General features: G+C 36.8%; 1 protein-coding gene across 1 annotated transcript; it reads left to right on the top strand.

The window, feature by feature from the left end:
- The first annotated feature begins 11,750 nt into the window (after positions 1-11,750).
- On the top strand, positions 11,751-17,370 carry LOC123319916 (cytochrome b-c1 complex subunit 2, mitochondrial). The gene is made up of 7 exons (XM_044907001.1): positions 11,751-11,912; positions 12,010-12,152; positions 12,217-12,523; positions 15,353-15,615; positions 16,069-16,397; positions 16,933-17,090; positions 17,145-17,370. The coding sequence occupies exons 1-7, from the start codon at positions 11,868-11,870 to the stop codon at positions 17,226-17,228; spliced, it is 1,329 nt and encodes a 442-aa protein (XP_044762936.1). The 5' UTR covers positions 11,751-11,867; the 3' UTR covers positions 17,229-17,370.
- Positions 17,371-18,418: the final 1,048 nt, after the last annotated feature.

Raw genomic sequence — 18,418 nt, 5'->3', positions numbered from 1 at the left:
ATCCTCAGGCCAGAATAAATTTCAATCGATATCTGAAGACAAACAGAGATTTCAAAAATAAAGTAAGGGACAAAAAAAACATTCACTGAATATGTAGCCGCTTTGAACAGATATGACATAATCTGGATGCTAATCAAATTAAAAAAAACTAATACACAAGTTGCTCCAATCTCCCCAATACAAATTGCAAATATGGGCGAGAAAGAGAAGACAGATCTTTTTGCAGTAAAGTATTACACCAAACTGTCAAAGAACTGATGAAGAAATAGAAAAATTTCCAATAATCTTCCTGATATAACTACATAAAATAGAACCATTCAAAGTGAGAGTAGTAGTACAAAAACTATAAAAAGTAATCAGCTTTCTGAACATCCGAAAAGCTCCTGGCAGACAGGTAACACTAAAAATGATTATAAAGAGCTGCCTAAAAAAGCCGTACAGTTATACCATTTTTGTTCTCTTCTTCATTCAGTCGGTATCGTTCTCCAAGGTGTATAGATTTCTGTCAGTCCGATATATTTTGTTTTCTTTCATAGTCTTTCGGCATTGAAGATTTGGCATTTTATCGCTTCAACTTGTAATAATTTCAACTACAACTGCGGTTGTAGCATCCTTATTTTTTTGTGTACAAACACACTATCCTCAATTTTCTAGCGTACCTATTAGAAAAGTATATGATGATTTTTAGCATTCGTAATGAAATTTTTTTCTTATAAAATTCGATCAAAAAAGTTTAGCCGTGAGTTGAATCCAACCGCAGGATCTCTCAATCAAGCCAAAATTCAAAACCACCTTTCATGAATATCATAGATGGCGATTAAACACTATTGAATGTGAACGACTGAGAGAATAATAATAATAATTATTATTTCAACATCAATACATTACATGTCACGTCAGAAAATACAAATTTTTCAAATTTCATTTTGGAAAAATTCTTCCAGAGCATATTTTTCAAATTGTTTTTGAATTTCTTTCCGTTAAGCTGCCTGCTTGCTTGTTAAGCTGCCGTTGTTGCCTCAGGAAGTAACAAACAAATGAAAATGGGTCTATCAGGAACTGACAAGTGCGTAGTTTCTTTAGGGGGGAGGATTGAACTTCAGATCACCTGGGACACAGAATGCCATTGCCAACCCAGATACTACCCAGAACACTGGACGGCACAATAGATCTTATGGTCGCAGTGCAACGCAACTTGTAGTCAATCAATAGTATTACTAAAATTATATGTTTCATAACCATACCGAGTAGTTTTAATCAGAATCTGAGAGCTTAACATTCTGTTTTATCCCAGCAGTTATTGTACGAAGAATTGGGTTTTCAATTAAGACAATTTCATAGTAACCGTTTTGCTCATCAGTCCGTTCGTTTTGCTCATTTATACTTTACGAGGTTTTGGATGGTGAGCAAAAAAAAATTTTTCTCACCTCAGCTTGTGGGATTTCTGCGTTTTGCTCTCATTTTGCTCTTTTCAAATCTGCAACTAGTTTTTCTCTAGCACTTACCGTTACCGAGATAAAGGTAATTCGAATGCGCTGCTAGTGTAATATCACATTAGTAGGGCACTTCAACGGATCTTTCCGATATTGATCTCAATCGAAAGCTCACCATTCAGATTTGTTTTCACATATTGAGCTATAGATAAATATCCTCAACGGATAAAAAAAAAAAATCTACAATGAAAACTAGGAATTCAGATTGCTCCTTAAAAATAAATCTACATATATACTACATATTTAAATCTGTAAATCGATGGATTCAATGACTTTTTCTTCAGAGAACCGACATTTGATATAGACCAGTCTCCTGTCAGTCTATTTGACTCGACTCAGCTTCCTGATGAGTCTGACTGATAACAGTGAATTTAGTTCTGAAAACTGATTAAATATACAGGTTGTTTCACAAAAAGGTGACCTCGTCTCTAGGATAGGTAGAAAACTGAAAAATAATTGGGGTTTTTCCAATGAAAAATTTTCGAGACAGCATCCGTATTCAAGTTGAAGGGCATTGAAGAAGAAAAAATATTACAAGACTGTTGAGCCCTACATTCCAATTTTTTAACACGTATTCGTTTTATCGATGGTGCAAAAACATTTTGATTCACATAATGCATACTATAATTCATTATCAATTGTTATTATTATAATAATTAATAACTTCACCATTACCGACCATTTTTTACACCGGCATCGGTTATTACTTCATAAATTTTAAGTCAAAATATTCCAAAACGGTTCACAGTATCAAGTTTCACCAAGAGTGCCATTTAGCTGTAAAATTGAATGATGTTTAAGTTCACTTGAAATTATAAACGATTTGGTACTAGAAGTCCACTAGTTCTTTCAAAGAAAGGATGATCTGATAGCACCAGTCAGAAGTTCTACAGTGAAGCAAAGCTTCCTTGTTGTTTTTCATTTGAAGGTTATGATATATATCAGCTGATAATTGTAGTGGGTACATAAAATTCACTGTCTCTTGCCGATATTGCGAGAGCCAGTTGGTTGGGAAAATTGTCGATAGACCACCGGATTCTGAAAAAGTGGTCCAGATTGATATCGGAAATAATGATTCACATTTATTTCGACTATAAAGTCCAGTTTTGGGCGAAAAAGCGATACAAAAAGGTTTCAATGACAAAAACGAAAAAAGCAATTTATCTTTGAAGTGCTTTCCTTCCAATCAACAAAGCTCTGTGATTTGCCCAAATCCTTAAGAACATAATCAAAACAAATCCTCTTTCTAAGAAGTGTTTTTGCATATCAAGGAGAGTATACTCAACAGCCATTGGATACTTTGTTCGGTACTTCCTTAGACCCCCTATAGTGTGTTATTACATAAGGAGGACAGTTTTAATTATCTATATCTCGGTAATGATGAGAGGTAGAGAAAAACGAATTGCATATTTGGAAAGAGCAAAACGCAGATATTCCACAAGCTGAGGTGAGAAAAAAAAAATTTCTCCTCCAAAACCTTGTAGTGTATAAATGAGCAAAACGGAGCAAAACGAGGGCTTTCGATCGAAACCAATATCGGAAAGATCCGTTGAGGTGCCCTGCTAGTGTACCTAATATTACACCAGCAGGGCACTTTTAATTATCTATATCTCGGTAACGGTAAGTGGTAGAGAAAATCTAATTGCAGATTTGAAAAGAGCAAAACGCAGATATGCCACAGGCTAAGGTGAGCAAAAAAAATTTTCTCCTCCAAAAAATAAAAGTATAATGATCAAAACGAACGGACTGGTGAGCAAGACGGAGCAAAACGAGAGCTTTCGAATGATGCCAATATTGGAAAGATCCGTTGAGGCAAGGGCGGTCCTACGGGGGAGGGGGGGGGGGGGGTAAAGGGGGTAATTACTCCCCCCCCCAGAGCCCATAACGAATTCGATTTTTTAAATTTTTCATATGAAAAAACTAAGAGAAAACAATATTATAATGAAATGAAAAGGAGAGATTCATTGTACAGTGCATCCCATTTTGGGTAAGACAGTCAGGTTTCTCGCTTGTTATTTAAGATAGAGCCTTGCATTTTTCACGTTCCTTTCCTACTTTTTTGTGAAACTCAAGTTATCCTAATCAGATGTTATGCATAATTGTTTCCATTTATGAGATACAGGGCGATGTTGGAAATTGATACTTTTCGGATCCCTCCTTTTATCTCCGAAGTTATGAGAAATAATGCTGAGCTGAAAATTACGTCTGATACAAAATTCTGGGTAGAATCCAGTGGAGTATTCATTTTTTTTTCGTTGTATGGTTTTGAAGATACGACACAAAGCTATATTTTTTTCAATGGGATGCCCTGTACTTTATTACTTTGTTGAATTTGCCAATTTTTTTCCCTTTAAAATGAGGTATAATATCATATAAGTAGGATGTTCAGAAATGCTAAAAAACACTAAAACATCACGTAATGATGATTTTTTTTAGTGGGCCATGGATCGCCCATATGAAAGAAGAATCAATTGGATGGCAAACAAAGATAATACATTCATCACTAAAACGAAACACAAAACGTAGGTACCTACCTTAGAGCAGCACATAAATAATACCAAAATTCATAAAACAAATTAGATACAGAAGAAATACCAATAAAATATTTATCATTGATACAAAATTTCAACTGATTAAACTGTTCAAATTGCTGTTCATTTTCCCTAACACATAATTGACGAACCTTTTCAATGCGCCTGAGTATATTTAATATTATAAAAGGGCGGTTTTGTAATTTCTCTATTGATGCACGAAGTTCTTCGGAACCGCTAGATCAGATTTGCTTTTTTCTCTCCAATGTCTACTTGATTAAACAAAGCTTTCAAACGCATAGTACTTTTAATGATCAAAAGTATTAATAATAATAATAATAATAATCCTTTTATTGAAACTTGAGAAATTCATGACAAAAAATCATAATTATGTGATGTTTTAGTGTTTTTTAGCATTTCTGAACATCCTACCTATATAATGTTATACATCATTTTGAAGGGAAAAAAATAACGAATTCAACTAAGTAATGAAATGTAGGGTGTTCCATTTAAAAAAATATAGGTTTGTGTAGTATCTTCAAAACCACACCCGAAAAAAAAATTGAGTACGCCACTGGATTTTACGCAGAATTTTGTGTCAGACGTAGTTTTCAGCTCGGCATTATTTCTTATATCTTCGGAGATAAAGGAGGGGTCCGATAAGTATCGATTTCCAACATCGCCCTGTATCTCATAAACGGAAACAGTTATGCAAAATCTGATTAGGATAACTTGAGTTTCACAAAAAAGTAGGACAGGAACGTGAAAACCGCAAGGCTCTATCTTGAATAACAAGCGAGAAACCTGGCTGTCTAACCCAAAATGGAATGCACAGTACAATTTTAAGAAAAAAATATGGGACTGCAAATGCTGACTACAGGGTGTTATTTGAAGTCTTAATTTGAACTTTCAATTGTTTTTTCATTTACTACCCCCCCAAAAAATCAGTCTAGGACCGCCCTTGCGTTGAGGTGCCCTGCTGTTGTAATATTATTACACCAGCAGGGCACTTTGAATGGTCTATAGCTCATTGTATATAGGTGAGCAAAATAAACGGAGTGGTGAGCAGAACGGAGCAAAATGAAAGCAAAACGAAGACATAAAAATCGTAAAAATTCTTCGAGGTGCCCTGCTAGTGTAATGCCGCTGAACAGGACAAAATTTGTATCCGGAGGTAAAATACCCTCCCATTAGGATCTCCGGGGGAAGGTGCCTGAGAGAGTGAATCATCGTACAACCATCAATGAAAAGCACCTAGCTTTTGCAGCATGGAAGGTCAGAAGCTTGCTAGACAACCCCAAGGCCGCCCTACCCGCGAGGCTACCCGCCTTAATCGATATATATATATATTCTTTTGAATGTCAGCAATACATTTTTAGTTATCAAACAATATAGCATATGTATGAGTTTTAGCAAAGGTTAGTGTAACGGGGTACCATACAATTTAGAGTATGATACAAGAGCTTAGGGAAAAACCTCAGTAAAAAAACCCTGTCTCCCCGTGAGAAGTGTAGTGATGACAAATTTGTTTACAGAATAAGCTTTTAATACTGAAGGGCTTCCTTTCCATTGACATAAAAATTTCTTTATCCTCTTTCCATTTCGAAATAATATCTGAAACAAAGAAACAGAGCAGAAAACGAGAAAAAAGGCGAATAATAAAGCCTTCATCCAAACTTATTTCAAGACTTGATGATGACTGAAGAAAAAAATAAATAATCATAGGTACATAACTTGTTTTTCAATTTCATTGGGAGTAATATCATCTCTGCGTCAAAAATCTTCTGCTGATCTTGGTGGAAAATCACCCTCGTCGTTAGAAATGCCTTCAGTATTCAAATTAATAATAGCCAAATCTTGCTTTTGACTGGGAGGGCCTTTCGACCAGGTCCAGTCTTCCAAGTGATGATTCTTCTATTCTTCAGTTGTTCGAGGAACGCTACAGGACCCTTATATTGGGGAATCATCTCCCATAGATATACCAGTGGTTATTCAGTAGAAAATTGAAAAAACGGGGAAGAAATTAAAAAAACTTCTGCAACGAACATCCATTGCAAAAGTTGCCTTAAGCCAGACACGCTTTTCGGACAAAGGTAGCTTGGTAGAATAAGCGTATACTTTTTTCTGGAAGGGCTTGCCGGAAGGCGAAATCAGACAACATGGCGTAGGTTTTGCCATTAGAAACGACCAGTTGGCATCTCAGAACGTATAATGACCCTACGCTTTCCTGCAGCTAATAACACGTTTGTGAACATCATCGGAGTATACGCACCCACTTTGAACTCCTCTGACAACTTTCTACGAAACACTCGTTGTTACATTAAGTAAAATTCCAAAGCGAGAACGAATTATTCTCCTTCCGGAGACTTCAAGGCCAGAGTGGGTAGATGTCATGATTCAGAACTGTGGCCAGGAATAATAGGGAAACACGGCACAGACAGCATCAATTCGAACGGAGAACGTCTGCTGGTTCTTTGTACAGGACACAATGTGTCCTGTACAAAGCCTGTACCGACACCTATTTTATTACGAGACCCAACTCAAGGGGGACCTGGCGCCACCCGCGCTCATGGTATTGGCACACTCTCGACCATGTAATCGTGAGAAGAAAGGATCTCAAAGAGGTGTTGGTCACTAAACCCAGAGCTGATCTCGAATGCTGGACTGATCATAGGCTGGTAATCTCGAGAATGAAGATCTCAATGCTACCAAAATACCAACGAAAGCTAAAGTTACTGAGAGAGAGCCCTCAAATCTCCGAACTACAAAACCCTTCTACTACAACAGAAATATTTACAGCTACCGTCAAATATAATCTAACATCACCGGATTATAACGACGACATTGAGAGTTATTGACTCCGCTTCAAAATCAACTCTTTCAAATACAGCTAAAGAAATATTGGGCACAGAACGCTCCCGAAAATCCCCAGAATGGTTCGCCGACAGCGAAACTCATATCGGGCCCCTTTTGAAGTTAAAAAACAAAGCAATGAAAACAGCAATTAACAAGCCTGGCGATGTTGCTGTCCATAACAGTCTTATAAACATAAAAACCGAGGTCCGTCAAGAAATAAGTAAAATCAAGGATAGCTGATGGAAAGAAAAATCTGGGGAAATACAAGCCTACGCCGATAACCATGACTACAGGCGTTTTTCCGAAGCTATTAGCTATTAGAACTGTTTATGGTCCAAGCAGAAAAGCTAACTTTCCTATAAGAGATGCTCATGGAGCTGTCCTAACTGATGATGATGATTGAATCAAAATAACGACTCGTATTTATCCATTTCAGACCGGCCCGGGAACAAGGAGATGTACCACAAGACTCCAGAGACGCTTTAGTTATCAACCTATAAAAAAACAAAGGTGAAACGTCAAATTTCAACAATTACAGGGGCATATCGTAGCTTAGTGTGACCGATAAAATTCTCTCAAAGATTATGGCTAATCTCGTGGCTAATCTTCTAGAAAAGCTATTACAGTCCGGGAGGTGGCGTCACTTTTGAACTAGTGATCGATCTTCACACGAATTTTTTAGGATGAGTAGTTCTCCACTTGTACATATGAGGTCCTCGCGTCAGTCAGTCCAATAGCGGTGGGCGTGGGCGTGGGAGGCGGTGAAACTCGCCGGAAAAATAACAAAAAAAAAGTGATTGATCCCCACGTGAAACTTTGTAATAATGTAAATTATTCATGATTATGAGTGAAAATGGGCGTCAGTCACTTTCCCGATGGTGGAAACATCGTCAGTCAGGCGGTTGAAGTGGTCGGAAAAATCTGAAAATTGAAGTGACACCACACCTTATGCAGTTCGAATGACGCATATTCCACCGGCATCGTGCCGGCTGACGATTATTTATCGAGTGTACATAACAATTACTTGTTTATACAGGGTGTTTCATCATATAAATAAATAAATGAAATTTATTGATCCTTTTGGACCCTTAGTATAGAACAAGCTTGTCCTATATGACTAGTCATATATTATGACAAATACAAGAGAAAGAAAATAACAAATTCTACAAATGTAGTCCTTAAGGAACTCCTCCACACTATAGTAACACCTGTTAGTTAAAAGGAACTTAACTTCTCTCTTGAAAGATTTTCCACTCATTGATTTCAAGCGATTGGGCAAATGGTTATATAATTTGATACCTATATAACTCGGTGGTACTCATATTTAACTGTATGATGCCTGGGGAAGGCTATGGTATTAGTGTGTCATGTTTCGTACCCATGAAAATCAGAGCATTTCCTGTATTTTCCGATGTTCAGGTGGATATAAGCAAGACAATTAAGGATGAATTTACAAGGGAAGGGAAGAATACGAAACTACCTGAAAATCGGACGACATGAATCACGTGACCGAAGTTTGAATATAAGCCTTATGACGCGTTTCTAAGAAATGAAAACTCGAAATTGTTGAAATGTTTCCTGAGTGTAGGAAACTACAAGAAAATTGTTCGAAAATTGTGTTCATTCAGAACATGAAATTCAATTTGGAAACCAAAAAAAAAATCACGAACATCGAAGGTTTTCCGCCATTTTGAATTTTTTTTCGGAGTTCTTCATCTTTTCTGAATTGCGCCAGAAAAGTAAAAGTAACCAGAAACCGTTACTTTGTGGTTTGTACATAACTATATATAACCATATTTCTCGCTTATGCGTCGAAATAAGGCAAAAGTGATTCTCCCGGTGTCATTTACCCACTATATATGTTTGTCCAGTTTATGATGAAACACCCTGTATAAACAAGTAATTGTTATGTACACTCGATAAATAATCGTCGGCCAGCACGATGCCGGTGGAATATGCGTCAGTCGAACTGCATGAGTTGCAGCGCGCCAAAGGAAGCTGGTCACTGCCCTTGACTTTGGAAGCCTGACTGACGCAGAATCCACCACTATAAACGTGACTGACGTCCATTTTTACGTTCAGTTTGATTAAAATATTCATTTTTCAAAATTTCAAGTAAAGATCCGTCACTTGTCAATTTTCAGATTTTTCCGACCACTTCAACCGCCTGACTGACGATGTTTCCACCATCGGGAAAGTGACTGACGCCTAATTTCACTCATAATAATGAATAATTTACATTATTGCAAAGTTTCACGTGGAGATCAATCACTTTTTTTTGAGATTTTTCCGGCGAGTTCCACCGCCTCCCACGCCCACGCCCACCACGGTCGCGCTGACTGACTTTCGATTTCGAGTACAGTAATAGTGCAACTCTCTAATTAATCACATTTGGGTTGCAGATAAATCACTAATAAAAAAGTGACACCACCTCCCGGACTATTACCTGAATCCCAGTGCGGCTTTCGACCCAAATTAGGTGGACCTAATTTTTACACTGCGACAGCTACATGAGAAGGCCCGTGAACAACAATCAAGGATCTATACAGCCTTTATCGGTTTAAGTAAGGCGGGTGAAAATTGGAGAGCACTATGGAAAATTATGGGACGACTTGGAGTACCCGAAAAATTCTTAGCAGTGTGTAAAAGCCTCCATACCAACAACACCCCTTGAATACAGCATATAATGGCTCTACAACCGACCTTTTCTTAAAAAACTCTGGAATAAAACAAGGCTGCGTGTTAGCGCCTTTTGCTGTTCAATATTTTCGCCATAGCTGTCTCGATAATTACTGACATAAGTATGCCTGTAAGAGGTCTTGGGATAAGATTCAGATTTGATGGAGGCCTGTTTAACCTGGACCGCCTTAGAGCAAAACCCGTACAAAGTTTATCATGGAACTTATTCAGACGACTGCGCACCTATTGCTATCAGCTCATAGGATCTACAGATAATGACACCTATAGACATATATACGAAGCCTTAGGACTTAGACTCAATATTGACAAAACCAAAATCTTGGTAACAGATATCAGCCTGGAGGATGAAACTCTAGAACAGGTCGAGCAGTTCAAATACTTGGGAAGCTTCATAAATACCAGGGCTAACCTAGACACGGAAATACAAAACCGTAACAATTCGGCATCACGGGCATTTTGGAAGCTAAAGGACAGTGTTTCAAAATCACGACCTCAATCTGAAGACCAAGACAGCTGTTTACAAAGCAGTGGTCCTTCCAACGCTTTCTTACGGAAGCGAAAGCTCTACAGGTGACATATTAAGCAGCTTGTACAAACGCAACAACGTCATCTAAGACAAATAATGCACATCAGATGTTTCCACACAGTTTCAAATGCAGAAGTCTTGCAGCGCACGAGTTCTATAACAATTGAGACTCGAGTAACGAGGGCCTGACTCAGATGGAGAGGCCAGTATTGCTGGCGCTTAGCGTCTTCCCACTTCGAGGTTGAAATTCAGTGCGTTAGATCCTCCCTTGTAAATCGGCAAAGTGAATTCCCTTGTTGATTCTCTTTGGTTTCCAAGTGGAGAAGAGAAATATAATTACATTCGGACCTTTTACAACCCACTTTTCCAACAAGGAAAATATTGAATTGCATTGTGTATCGTCCAATCATGAGTGAAGCAAGGCAGATGAAGGAAATAAATCAGTGTCAGACAATAGACGCAAGGCTTAAACTCACAACGGTGCGTGGTAACTATCAAAGATTATAGCATAGAGAAAGGGAAAGGGGAAAGGTCTCTGGATTATAGCATTCATTCATTCTCTCTTTAATGACCTCAGCTACTTTGGCTATGTGGTCAGGTACACATTATTTTTGACTTATTGCATATTTCTCATTCATACCAAACATTCACAAACATCCATGGGCGCGGCGGGATTCGAACCCGCAATCTCTGGCAACAGCTGGCTCCGAGTCTGGATTATAGAGTCCAAAGATATTACACAATATCTTTGATAGAGTCTACTCTATAATCATAGAGAAAGGGTTCTCTTGTCTCTGGATTATAGAGTCTACTCTATAATCATAGAGAAAGGGAAAGTCTCTGTCTATAATCTTTGGTAACTATGAGGCAGCTATGAGACAACAGAACAGGTTGTCTCTCTCTGGCAGCTACTCTGTCAGAGGGCTCAGTTTGGGAAGGACCGGATTATTTGTGATTCTAGCTGATTTATAAAAGAATTTGATCGCCAGCCAGATGCTAAATCTAACTCATAGAGAAATTGAAAATTGTCTCTGATCTAACTGCTAACTGTATATAGGCTCGGCCATAATGATGGGAATAGTGCATGATCTCGAAGTACATCCAAATCATAGACATAGAGACATGGACTGTGCCTTCCCTTTATATCTATGCATGAAATACGGTCAAAAAAAGTGACAGAGAGAAAAACACGTCGGGAATGCAGTTGTCTTTTTCTAGAATTTTGATTGGTCTACACTCACCTCTATGTGAACAAAAAAGAGAAAGGTATATCCCGACGAGCTTTTCTCTCTTTCTAATAAATAGCCAATTTCATGCTGGCATTGCTCAGTCCATGTCTCTATGTCTATGATCCAAATATTGTCATAAGGATAAGGGATAGTGATTTAGGGACGAACTATTGACCTTCACAGAACAGAGATATCTCTGGTACAGAAGAAGGTCTAATTTGAGAATTTCCCCTTACTTATTATTATTAATATTTACTGATAAAGACCTGATGGTAATAAAACCGAATGTTGCCTTACCTAATGGAGCTCTGTGTGATGAATTTTCTAAACGCTCGTAAATGAATGCTGATCATTGGTAAAATGAAGAAGAAAATAATGAAAAATTGGATCTGTGCGCCAGCTGTTTGACAGCTGCCAAGAGTTTGCTATTTCAGTGACTCAATTAATGTCAGTTTTGGTGGTTCGATATCAGCTGCAAAGGAATTAAAAACTCGTATTTCTTATAAGAAAAGAAATTCTATTACTCAAAAATATGGCCTGTAATATTACCAAATTACCATTATTTCGTTCAATTTCGGTAGGTGACATTCACTCCTACATTAGACTGTTAATTGATTCTCTTACTGAACTGACCTGTTATGTAAACTCTTACATACAAATCTTTTTGATTTCAGAGCCGATCATTTGCTTCCGCCGCTAATCCGAAACCAATAGGTGGGGTTTGTGATTACGAGGTTGAAAATTCAACTGTAAATGGTGTATTAGTCACCTCAGCAGAAAATAATTCTCCAATTACGAGAGTTTCCATTGTATACAGGTATCTAACAATTATTGCAAATAAATTTAGTGTCATATTATTACTTCAAATGTATAAATTGAAGGGCTGGAAGTAGGCAGGAATCAAGTGATAATCAAGGGGTATCTCATGTATTGAGGTTATGCGCAGGATTAACAACAAAATCTGCTTCCCAGTTCATGATTACTCGTAATATTCAGCAAGTGGGAGCAAGTTTACATTGTACACTTGATCGAGAAACAATCTCATACACTCTTGAAGGTACCAGGAAGGCAGTGGAACAAGTTTTGCCATTTTTATCTACAGTTGCTACAGAACACACTTTCAGGCCATGGGAAGTTGCAGATATAGTTGGTAGATTACGATTGGAACTTGCCACACGTCCACCACAGGTACAATATCTCTAGATGAGCTCTTTTTAGGGATAATCCTCATAGGTTGCGTTCACAAACTTACTCTTACAGCTGTTTTCAATAACCTATCCAAGATAAGGGATAGATCGCTATCTCCAGTTTGTCTGCCTATCTATCCTTGTAGCTATCTTTCTATGGTTTGACATTATCTATCTCAAGGCAAGGATAGATAGGAATCTATTCAGCTCAGACCACAGAACACTAATATAAGACCTCATATCATTAATTCATTTCTAGTGTTTGAGATATTGGAGTGTGTTAGAAACTAGAAAGTGTAAATATTTAAAGATTATGTATAAAAGGTTAATCGTGTGTGTATGACTACATACTCGTATGCACTGTTTCATTAAACGAGCTTAATTCCTTAATGTCTTTTTTCCCATAGAAATTCTATGCTTGAACGTCGTTCAATGAAAGGTGCATACGGCAATAAATACATCACAATAATTGTTGGTCGAGATTCTCAACCACGCAATACTTGAAAATTAGGGATGTGTAGTTCGTTCAATTTCGAGGAACCAGATCGATCTAGATCCATTGCTGAGAAGACCCGGTTCAAAAGACCCGTTCAATTGACCCATTGGTTCTTTTAGGTAGTTGGGTTTTGGGTTGTGATCCAAACATTGCGCATGGTTCGAATTCGGATCCGTAGTCCCATTTCGATCAGTTCACTGTTCTGTTAGGAATTTCATTTCAGTTTAGTTCAGTTGAATTAAATTTTGATAGAATGGAATATGGATGCTTCTTTAGTTGCAAACAGCTGTGTTTCGTGGGCCATAATATTTTTGATTGGCTGAAAATAGTTAGTTGAGGTCAAATTCGTGAGAGAACCGAGAGAAATATTGACCCCAGTGTAGAAAAAATTCAAAAACCAAAAGTCTTTCGAAAGGAAATGGATATCGGACGATTCAAATTTTGAAATGGAGACGTCAATCATTGATTTACAGGTTCGAAATTCGTGAGATCTAGTCTCATTAATTTCGTCAAAAACTGAAATTTTTGAAATCAAGATTATGTTATTGCTGCGAATCCAAGTATTATCCTCAAATTAATCTGAAAAAAAGTTGTAGAATTGACCAATCACTTAAAATTTACTTTCATCAATATAGCCATAATAACAGAAATATAAACTTGTAATTTCTACTAGTCCTAGTTCCTATATCTATCATACTTTCTTCAACAAGGAGCCGTTGATTCACTTGCGAAATGCAAGTAATATAAGTTCATTTTATTACGACTACCATCTGTTTCTTTTGGGTCAGTCTGAAACCTATCTAACTATTCGGGTACCTGGGTAATGAAGAGACGGAATTATGAATCATTCTTTCGATTCCAGATCTTCCGATCTCCAGATCCCATATCGATTTTGTGGGTCGCATGGAGCCGTTTGGCTCATTCGACCCAGTTGAACGAACGGGTCATTTTTCGGGTGAAGAACTGAACGAACCATTGGTTCTAACGAACCGGGTCTTTTGATTCGTTCGTTCGTGAACGACACATCCCTATTGAAAATGAATTCCTCAACTGTAAATACCTTCAAATAAAAGCGCCTAAATCAAAACCAGTGACTAAAGAAGAGGCCATGCGTTTGGTAGAATTTGTAGCAGCTGATGGGGTTATTACCAGCAGAGCTATTAGTGCTACCAACAATAAATTGAAAGAGGAGAGTTGGAGAAGATTGACCGAATCCTTCAACACTTCGGTTTCAATTTTCCACATTTCGCCCTCAAATATGGATTAATTAAATTCAATAATTCACTCACAGCACCTTTGCTCAGTTGAATTCTACATGTGAACTCGTAATCATTCAAAATAATCACGTAATCAACTCCTGCTTTATAAACTTTTTGTATTATGGTCTCTTCCGATTCACTTGCTTCATCGAACTCAGTTAATTACAATTCAGTTGTCAAGAAAACAGCACTGAAATGCACCCTGATAACAATTTCCGACGCTTATCTCTACCCCTTACTGCTCGAACTCGACAGTTCAAAAAACTGAACTACCGGAGATACATTTTACAATCGATGGTTTAGTTCAAATTTCTTTGAAACGCAGGTGGGCGCATATATAATGAAAGTTCCTATCTCTGGTTGTCTATCTGACCTCATTTCAGAGGAAGGGATAGATCGCTGGGGCCAGTAAGAATCGCTATCTGCTGATAGAATATTGAAACGTAAACAAGCACAAAAGGACAGATTGGTCTATCCCTAGTATCTATCTATCCACCGTTTTGATGGATAGATAGGTTATTGAAAACGGCCGTTAGTCTAGAGTATGAGTATGACTGTGCTCACAGAGCATACTCCAAGAAAGAAATAGTATGTATAGTCGTTTTCAAAAACTTACTTGGGATCGTTCGATTCCTAACCTTAGCATTCGTTTACCTAACCCGAACATCCAATCCTTGTTCGGAAAATACAGTGCTGCTAACTCTATCACTGACTCGAAACTAATCGGTCTTTGCAGAGACCCTGTGACTAGGAATAAAATCTTAAAATATTGGTTTATGTTATTCTTACCTCTGACTCTTCTGAAACCTAAACCTGGTGCATTTTTAAACTTTGAACTGGGTCTGTGATCCGAGAAAATCCATCATGTGCCCTCAATGGATCGAGTTAGTAACCCATAGCAAGTTTCTGGAAACGCCATATGTGAATGCTTTAGAGTAATCAGAGCTTACTCAGAGTAAGTTTGTGAGTGGAACCATGGATGGATATGATATTACCATAATGTTATCAAAGTTTTGAATTTAGTTGTGAATCAATGAAAGGTTTGAATTTTACATGTATAAGAACAATTTTTTAGTTTAGGACTGTTGATCTCCTACATAAAGCTGCTTATAGAACTGGACTTGGTAATTCTCTGTTCATTGCTAAATATAACATTGGAAAAATTGGGCCCGAAACTTTACAACACTTTGTGAATTGTAATCTTACTGCTGATAAAGCTACTGTTGTGGGTCTTGGAGTGGATCATAAAGAATTGACATATATTGTTGAAAAAATAAAGTTTCCTGAGTTGGCTGGACAACCTATCAATCCTTCTCCTTATAAAGGTGGTGAAATAAGGTAAACACACACGACAGTGGTTTGAACTAACTTATTTCAAAACACTTTTCAAAAATTGAAATCGAATAGGAGAAAAAATTTTTATACTCTACGAAATGTTAACACTTCATTTGTGAAGCATGTATAATCCAAAAAAATTCAAGTAAAAATACCAATCTGATCAAGGACTTGTGCTTTAAATATTTTCATACAAGTTCTTCAGTTTTTTCGAGAAATCGTGAAAAACTCAGCAGAGCACTTTTGTGTTTTCTTAATGCAAACATGAAAAAAGTTCTGCAGTTTTTTGGATCCCTCAAATTTTTGTGTCAATATTTAGGACACAAACCATGGCAAATGGACTGAAACCATAATTAAGAATTTCATAATATCTACTTCAACTAAGTGTTTTACAATATCAATTATTGAATATAATGATGATCTCATTCAGAAGTTACTTCATATTATAACTTTCAGATGTGATAAAGGGGGAGATTTGGCCTATGTGGCTATTGCTGGAGAAGGGGCTGGACATAACAATATGAAAGAAGCTGCAGCTTGTGCTGTGCTACAAAAAATTTTTGGAACAGGTTCTTCTGTTCCATATGCTCTTGATCATGGTATGTTGAGGAGTTCCATCAAAGTAACAGACAGTTTTGCTATCAGTGGTTTGAATGCCAATTATGCTGATACTGGACTTGTTGGAGCAATGTTTGTTGCACCTTCAAATGTAGCTGGACAGATAACAGAAAATGTTGTGGATATTCTAAAGAATGGTAAAGTGACAGATGAATGGGTTAGCAAAGGTTTGTGATAAATTTATGTTTAATTTTCTATAATGCTTCAATTTAGATATTTTTCACTCTTATAAATATGTTGAAAGAAAAAGAGAATTAGTCAGAAATATAAACTCGATGTCTCATCAATAACTAGCTAATTGACTAATGGTTATGAATATCCCCCAAAATAGTGACAGGAGATCATCAAATTTAACAAACAAAAGTAAACGAACAGTTTATAAAGTGACTCAACAACTTATTTACAGCAGTTTCATAATCAAGTTGCTTAAAGCTTCCTTTTGTGTCATTTAGTTGTACTAGAAGACAGAAGCTTCAAAATTAAAGGTTTGATTATGAAACTGGCTGTAAGATTGAAAATGAAAGATAACAAAACTAGGGTAACCATAATAAAGTCAAAATAATGAAATTACTTTTACATTTCCCCCATCCCAGTAAGAAAATTTTCTTTTCACAGAGGCAGGGCGGGAGGACATTTATAATTAATACCCTCACCAATGATTGCATCATATGATAGTCCCATTAAAAGGTTGATAATTTTCAGGAAAAAACCAACTGAAAGCAGCGGTTCTTCTAGCTAGTGAGAATGGTAAAAGTGTTGTCAGAAAATTGGGACAAACAGGTGCCCTTACAGGTAGTGGAATTTCACCAAACCAATATATAAACTTGGTGGAATCTGTTTCTACTCAAGATGTGAATAACGTAAGAATTCATACACAATTATGTGGTCTTTTAATTACATTTATTCCATTCTAGGTACTGCAAAAACTTGGAAGGAATCTTAGTATTTCATCATTTGGTAACCTAACTTGTGTACCATACTTAGCTGACCTTAAGTAAAAGTTTCAATGAACCTTACTATTTATTATTCAAATTATGTCTGTTGAAGATTTAATTATATCAAACTCAAATTTTATTTACACCATCCCTAATAGCATCAGAACCTGTATAACAGACCAAATAAAAGTGTAAATAATTGTTATTTGTTGTATTTAATTCATCATTACAAATGATAGCTATATTGAAAAGAGGGTAATAAGCACAGAACACTAATATAAGTCTATGCTGCATTCTTATTTTGTATGAGATCTGAACATTTCCACCAGTTAATTCTACTAGGAAATAAAAAAACCTTTGATTTTTTCAAATTCTATATTACCTTGATATTTTCTTAGGGACTCTATCTTTGGGCTAAATGGGCTGCAGTCTCATTGTGCAAGCCTTTGAGGGTTATTATTATTAGTGATAATTTCTGCCCGATATCGCAGAAAAAGGTAAGTCTATGCACTTAGATGAAATTGCATTTTATTTTTTATGTCAGAAAGTATTTATCAGAGATAGAAAACTCAAGACACCATTCCCACTGAATTATGTGGTAATTATGAAAATAATAAATATGAAAAAAGCATTGGCATACAATTTTTTTCACCAAATTTATTCGGACAGAAATCTAATACGGGCGCCGTTGGTGAAAATAAAAAATAATTTTATATTTGAATAAATGTTCTTCAATGCGTACCCATAACCTACCAAATTTCAACACCCTGTATCTTATAAACAAGACCCATAGACTCTGTATCATATAATCATCTCAGAAATAATATCCTGAATTTATGAAACCTCACTCTGAAACACTCTGTATATACGCAATGGTATTGTCCTTGAGTATTAACCCCCCTAGAGGAACAACACAGTTCATCATATTGAACTATTGAAGCAGGAACTTTACCGTTTACTACAGTGACTATACTCTATCAAACATTTGTTTGGTATTTCTAAGATAGAATCTATCAAACAAATGTTTGATAGAGTTGCCAGATAAATGAAATGAAATTAATGAACCGGGTTGCCAAAAATTATCAGATTTTACTGAAAATTATGTTACAATAGATGGCAGAAAGGGGATTTATCTCAGATCTGGCAAGTGGCAAATACCTTTCATTAACATGAGGAGGTAATCCCCAGAAAAAGCAAAAGTCGCCAAATCTCCTTCGATGTTCCAACGACTGCATCACAGAACACAAATAGTG

The sequence above is a fragment of the Coccinella septempunctata genome, chromosome 1, assembly GCF_907165205.1.
Source record: "Coccinella septempunctata chromosome 1, icCocSept1.1, whole genome shotgun sequence".
In the NCBI taxonomy this organism is placed as follows: domain Eukaryota; kingdom Metazoa; phylum Arthropoda; class Insecta; order Coleoptera; family Coccinellidae; genus Coccinella; species Coccinella septempunctata.
This window is presented reverse-complemented; position numbering and strand designations above follow the sequence as displayed.

Excerpts from the sequence above, each read along its gene's own strand:
- LOC123319916 (XM_044907001.1), top strand. The coding sequence starts at position 11,868 with ATGGCCTGTAATATTACCAAATTACCATTATTTCGTTCAATTTCG. Across the intron at positions 12,524-15,352 it reads TTGCCACACGTCCACCACAG|TTTAGGACTGTTGATCTCCT; the intron begins GTACAATATCTC and ends ACAATTTTTTAG. Across the intron at positions 17,091-17,144 it reads CTACTCAAGATGTGAATAAC|GTACTGCAAAAACTTGGAAG; the intron begins GTAAGAATTCAT and ends ATTCCATTCTAG.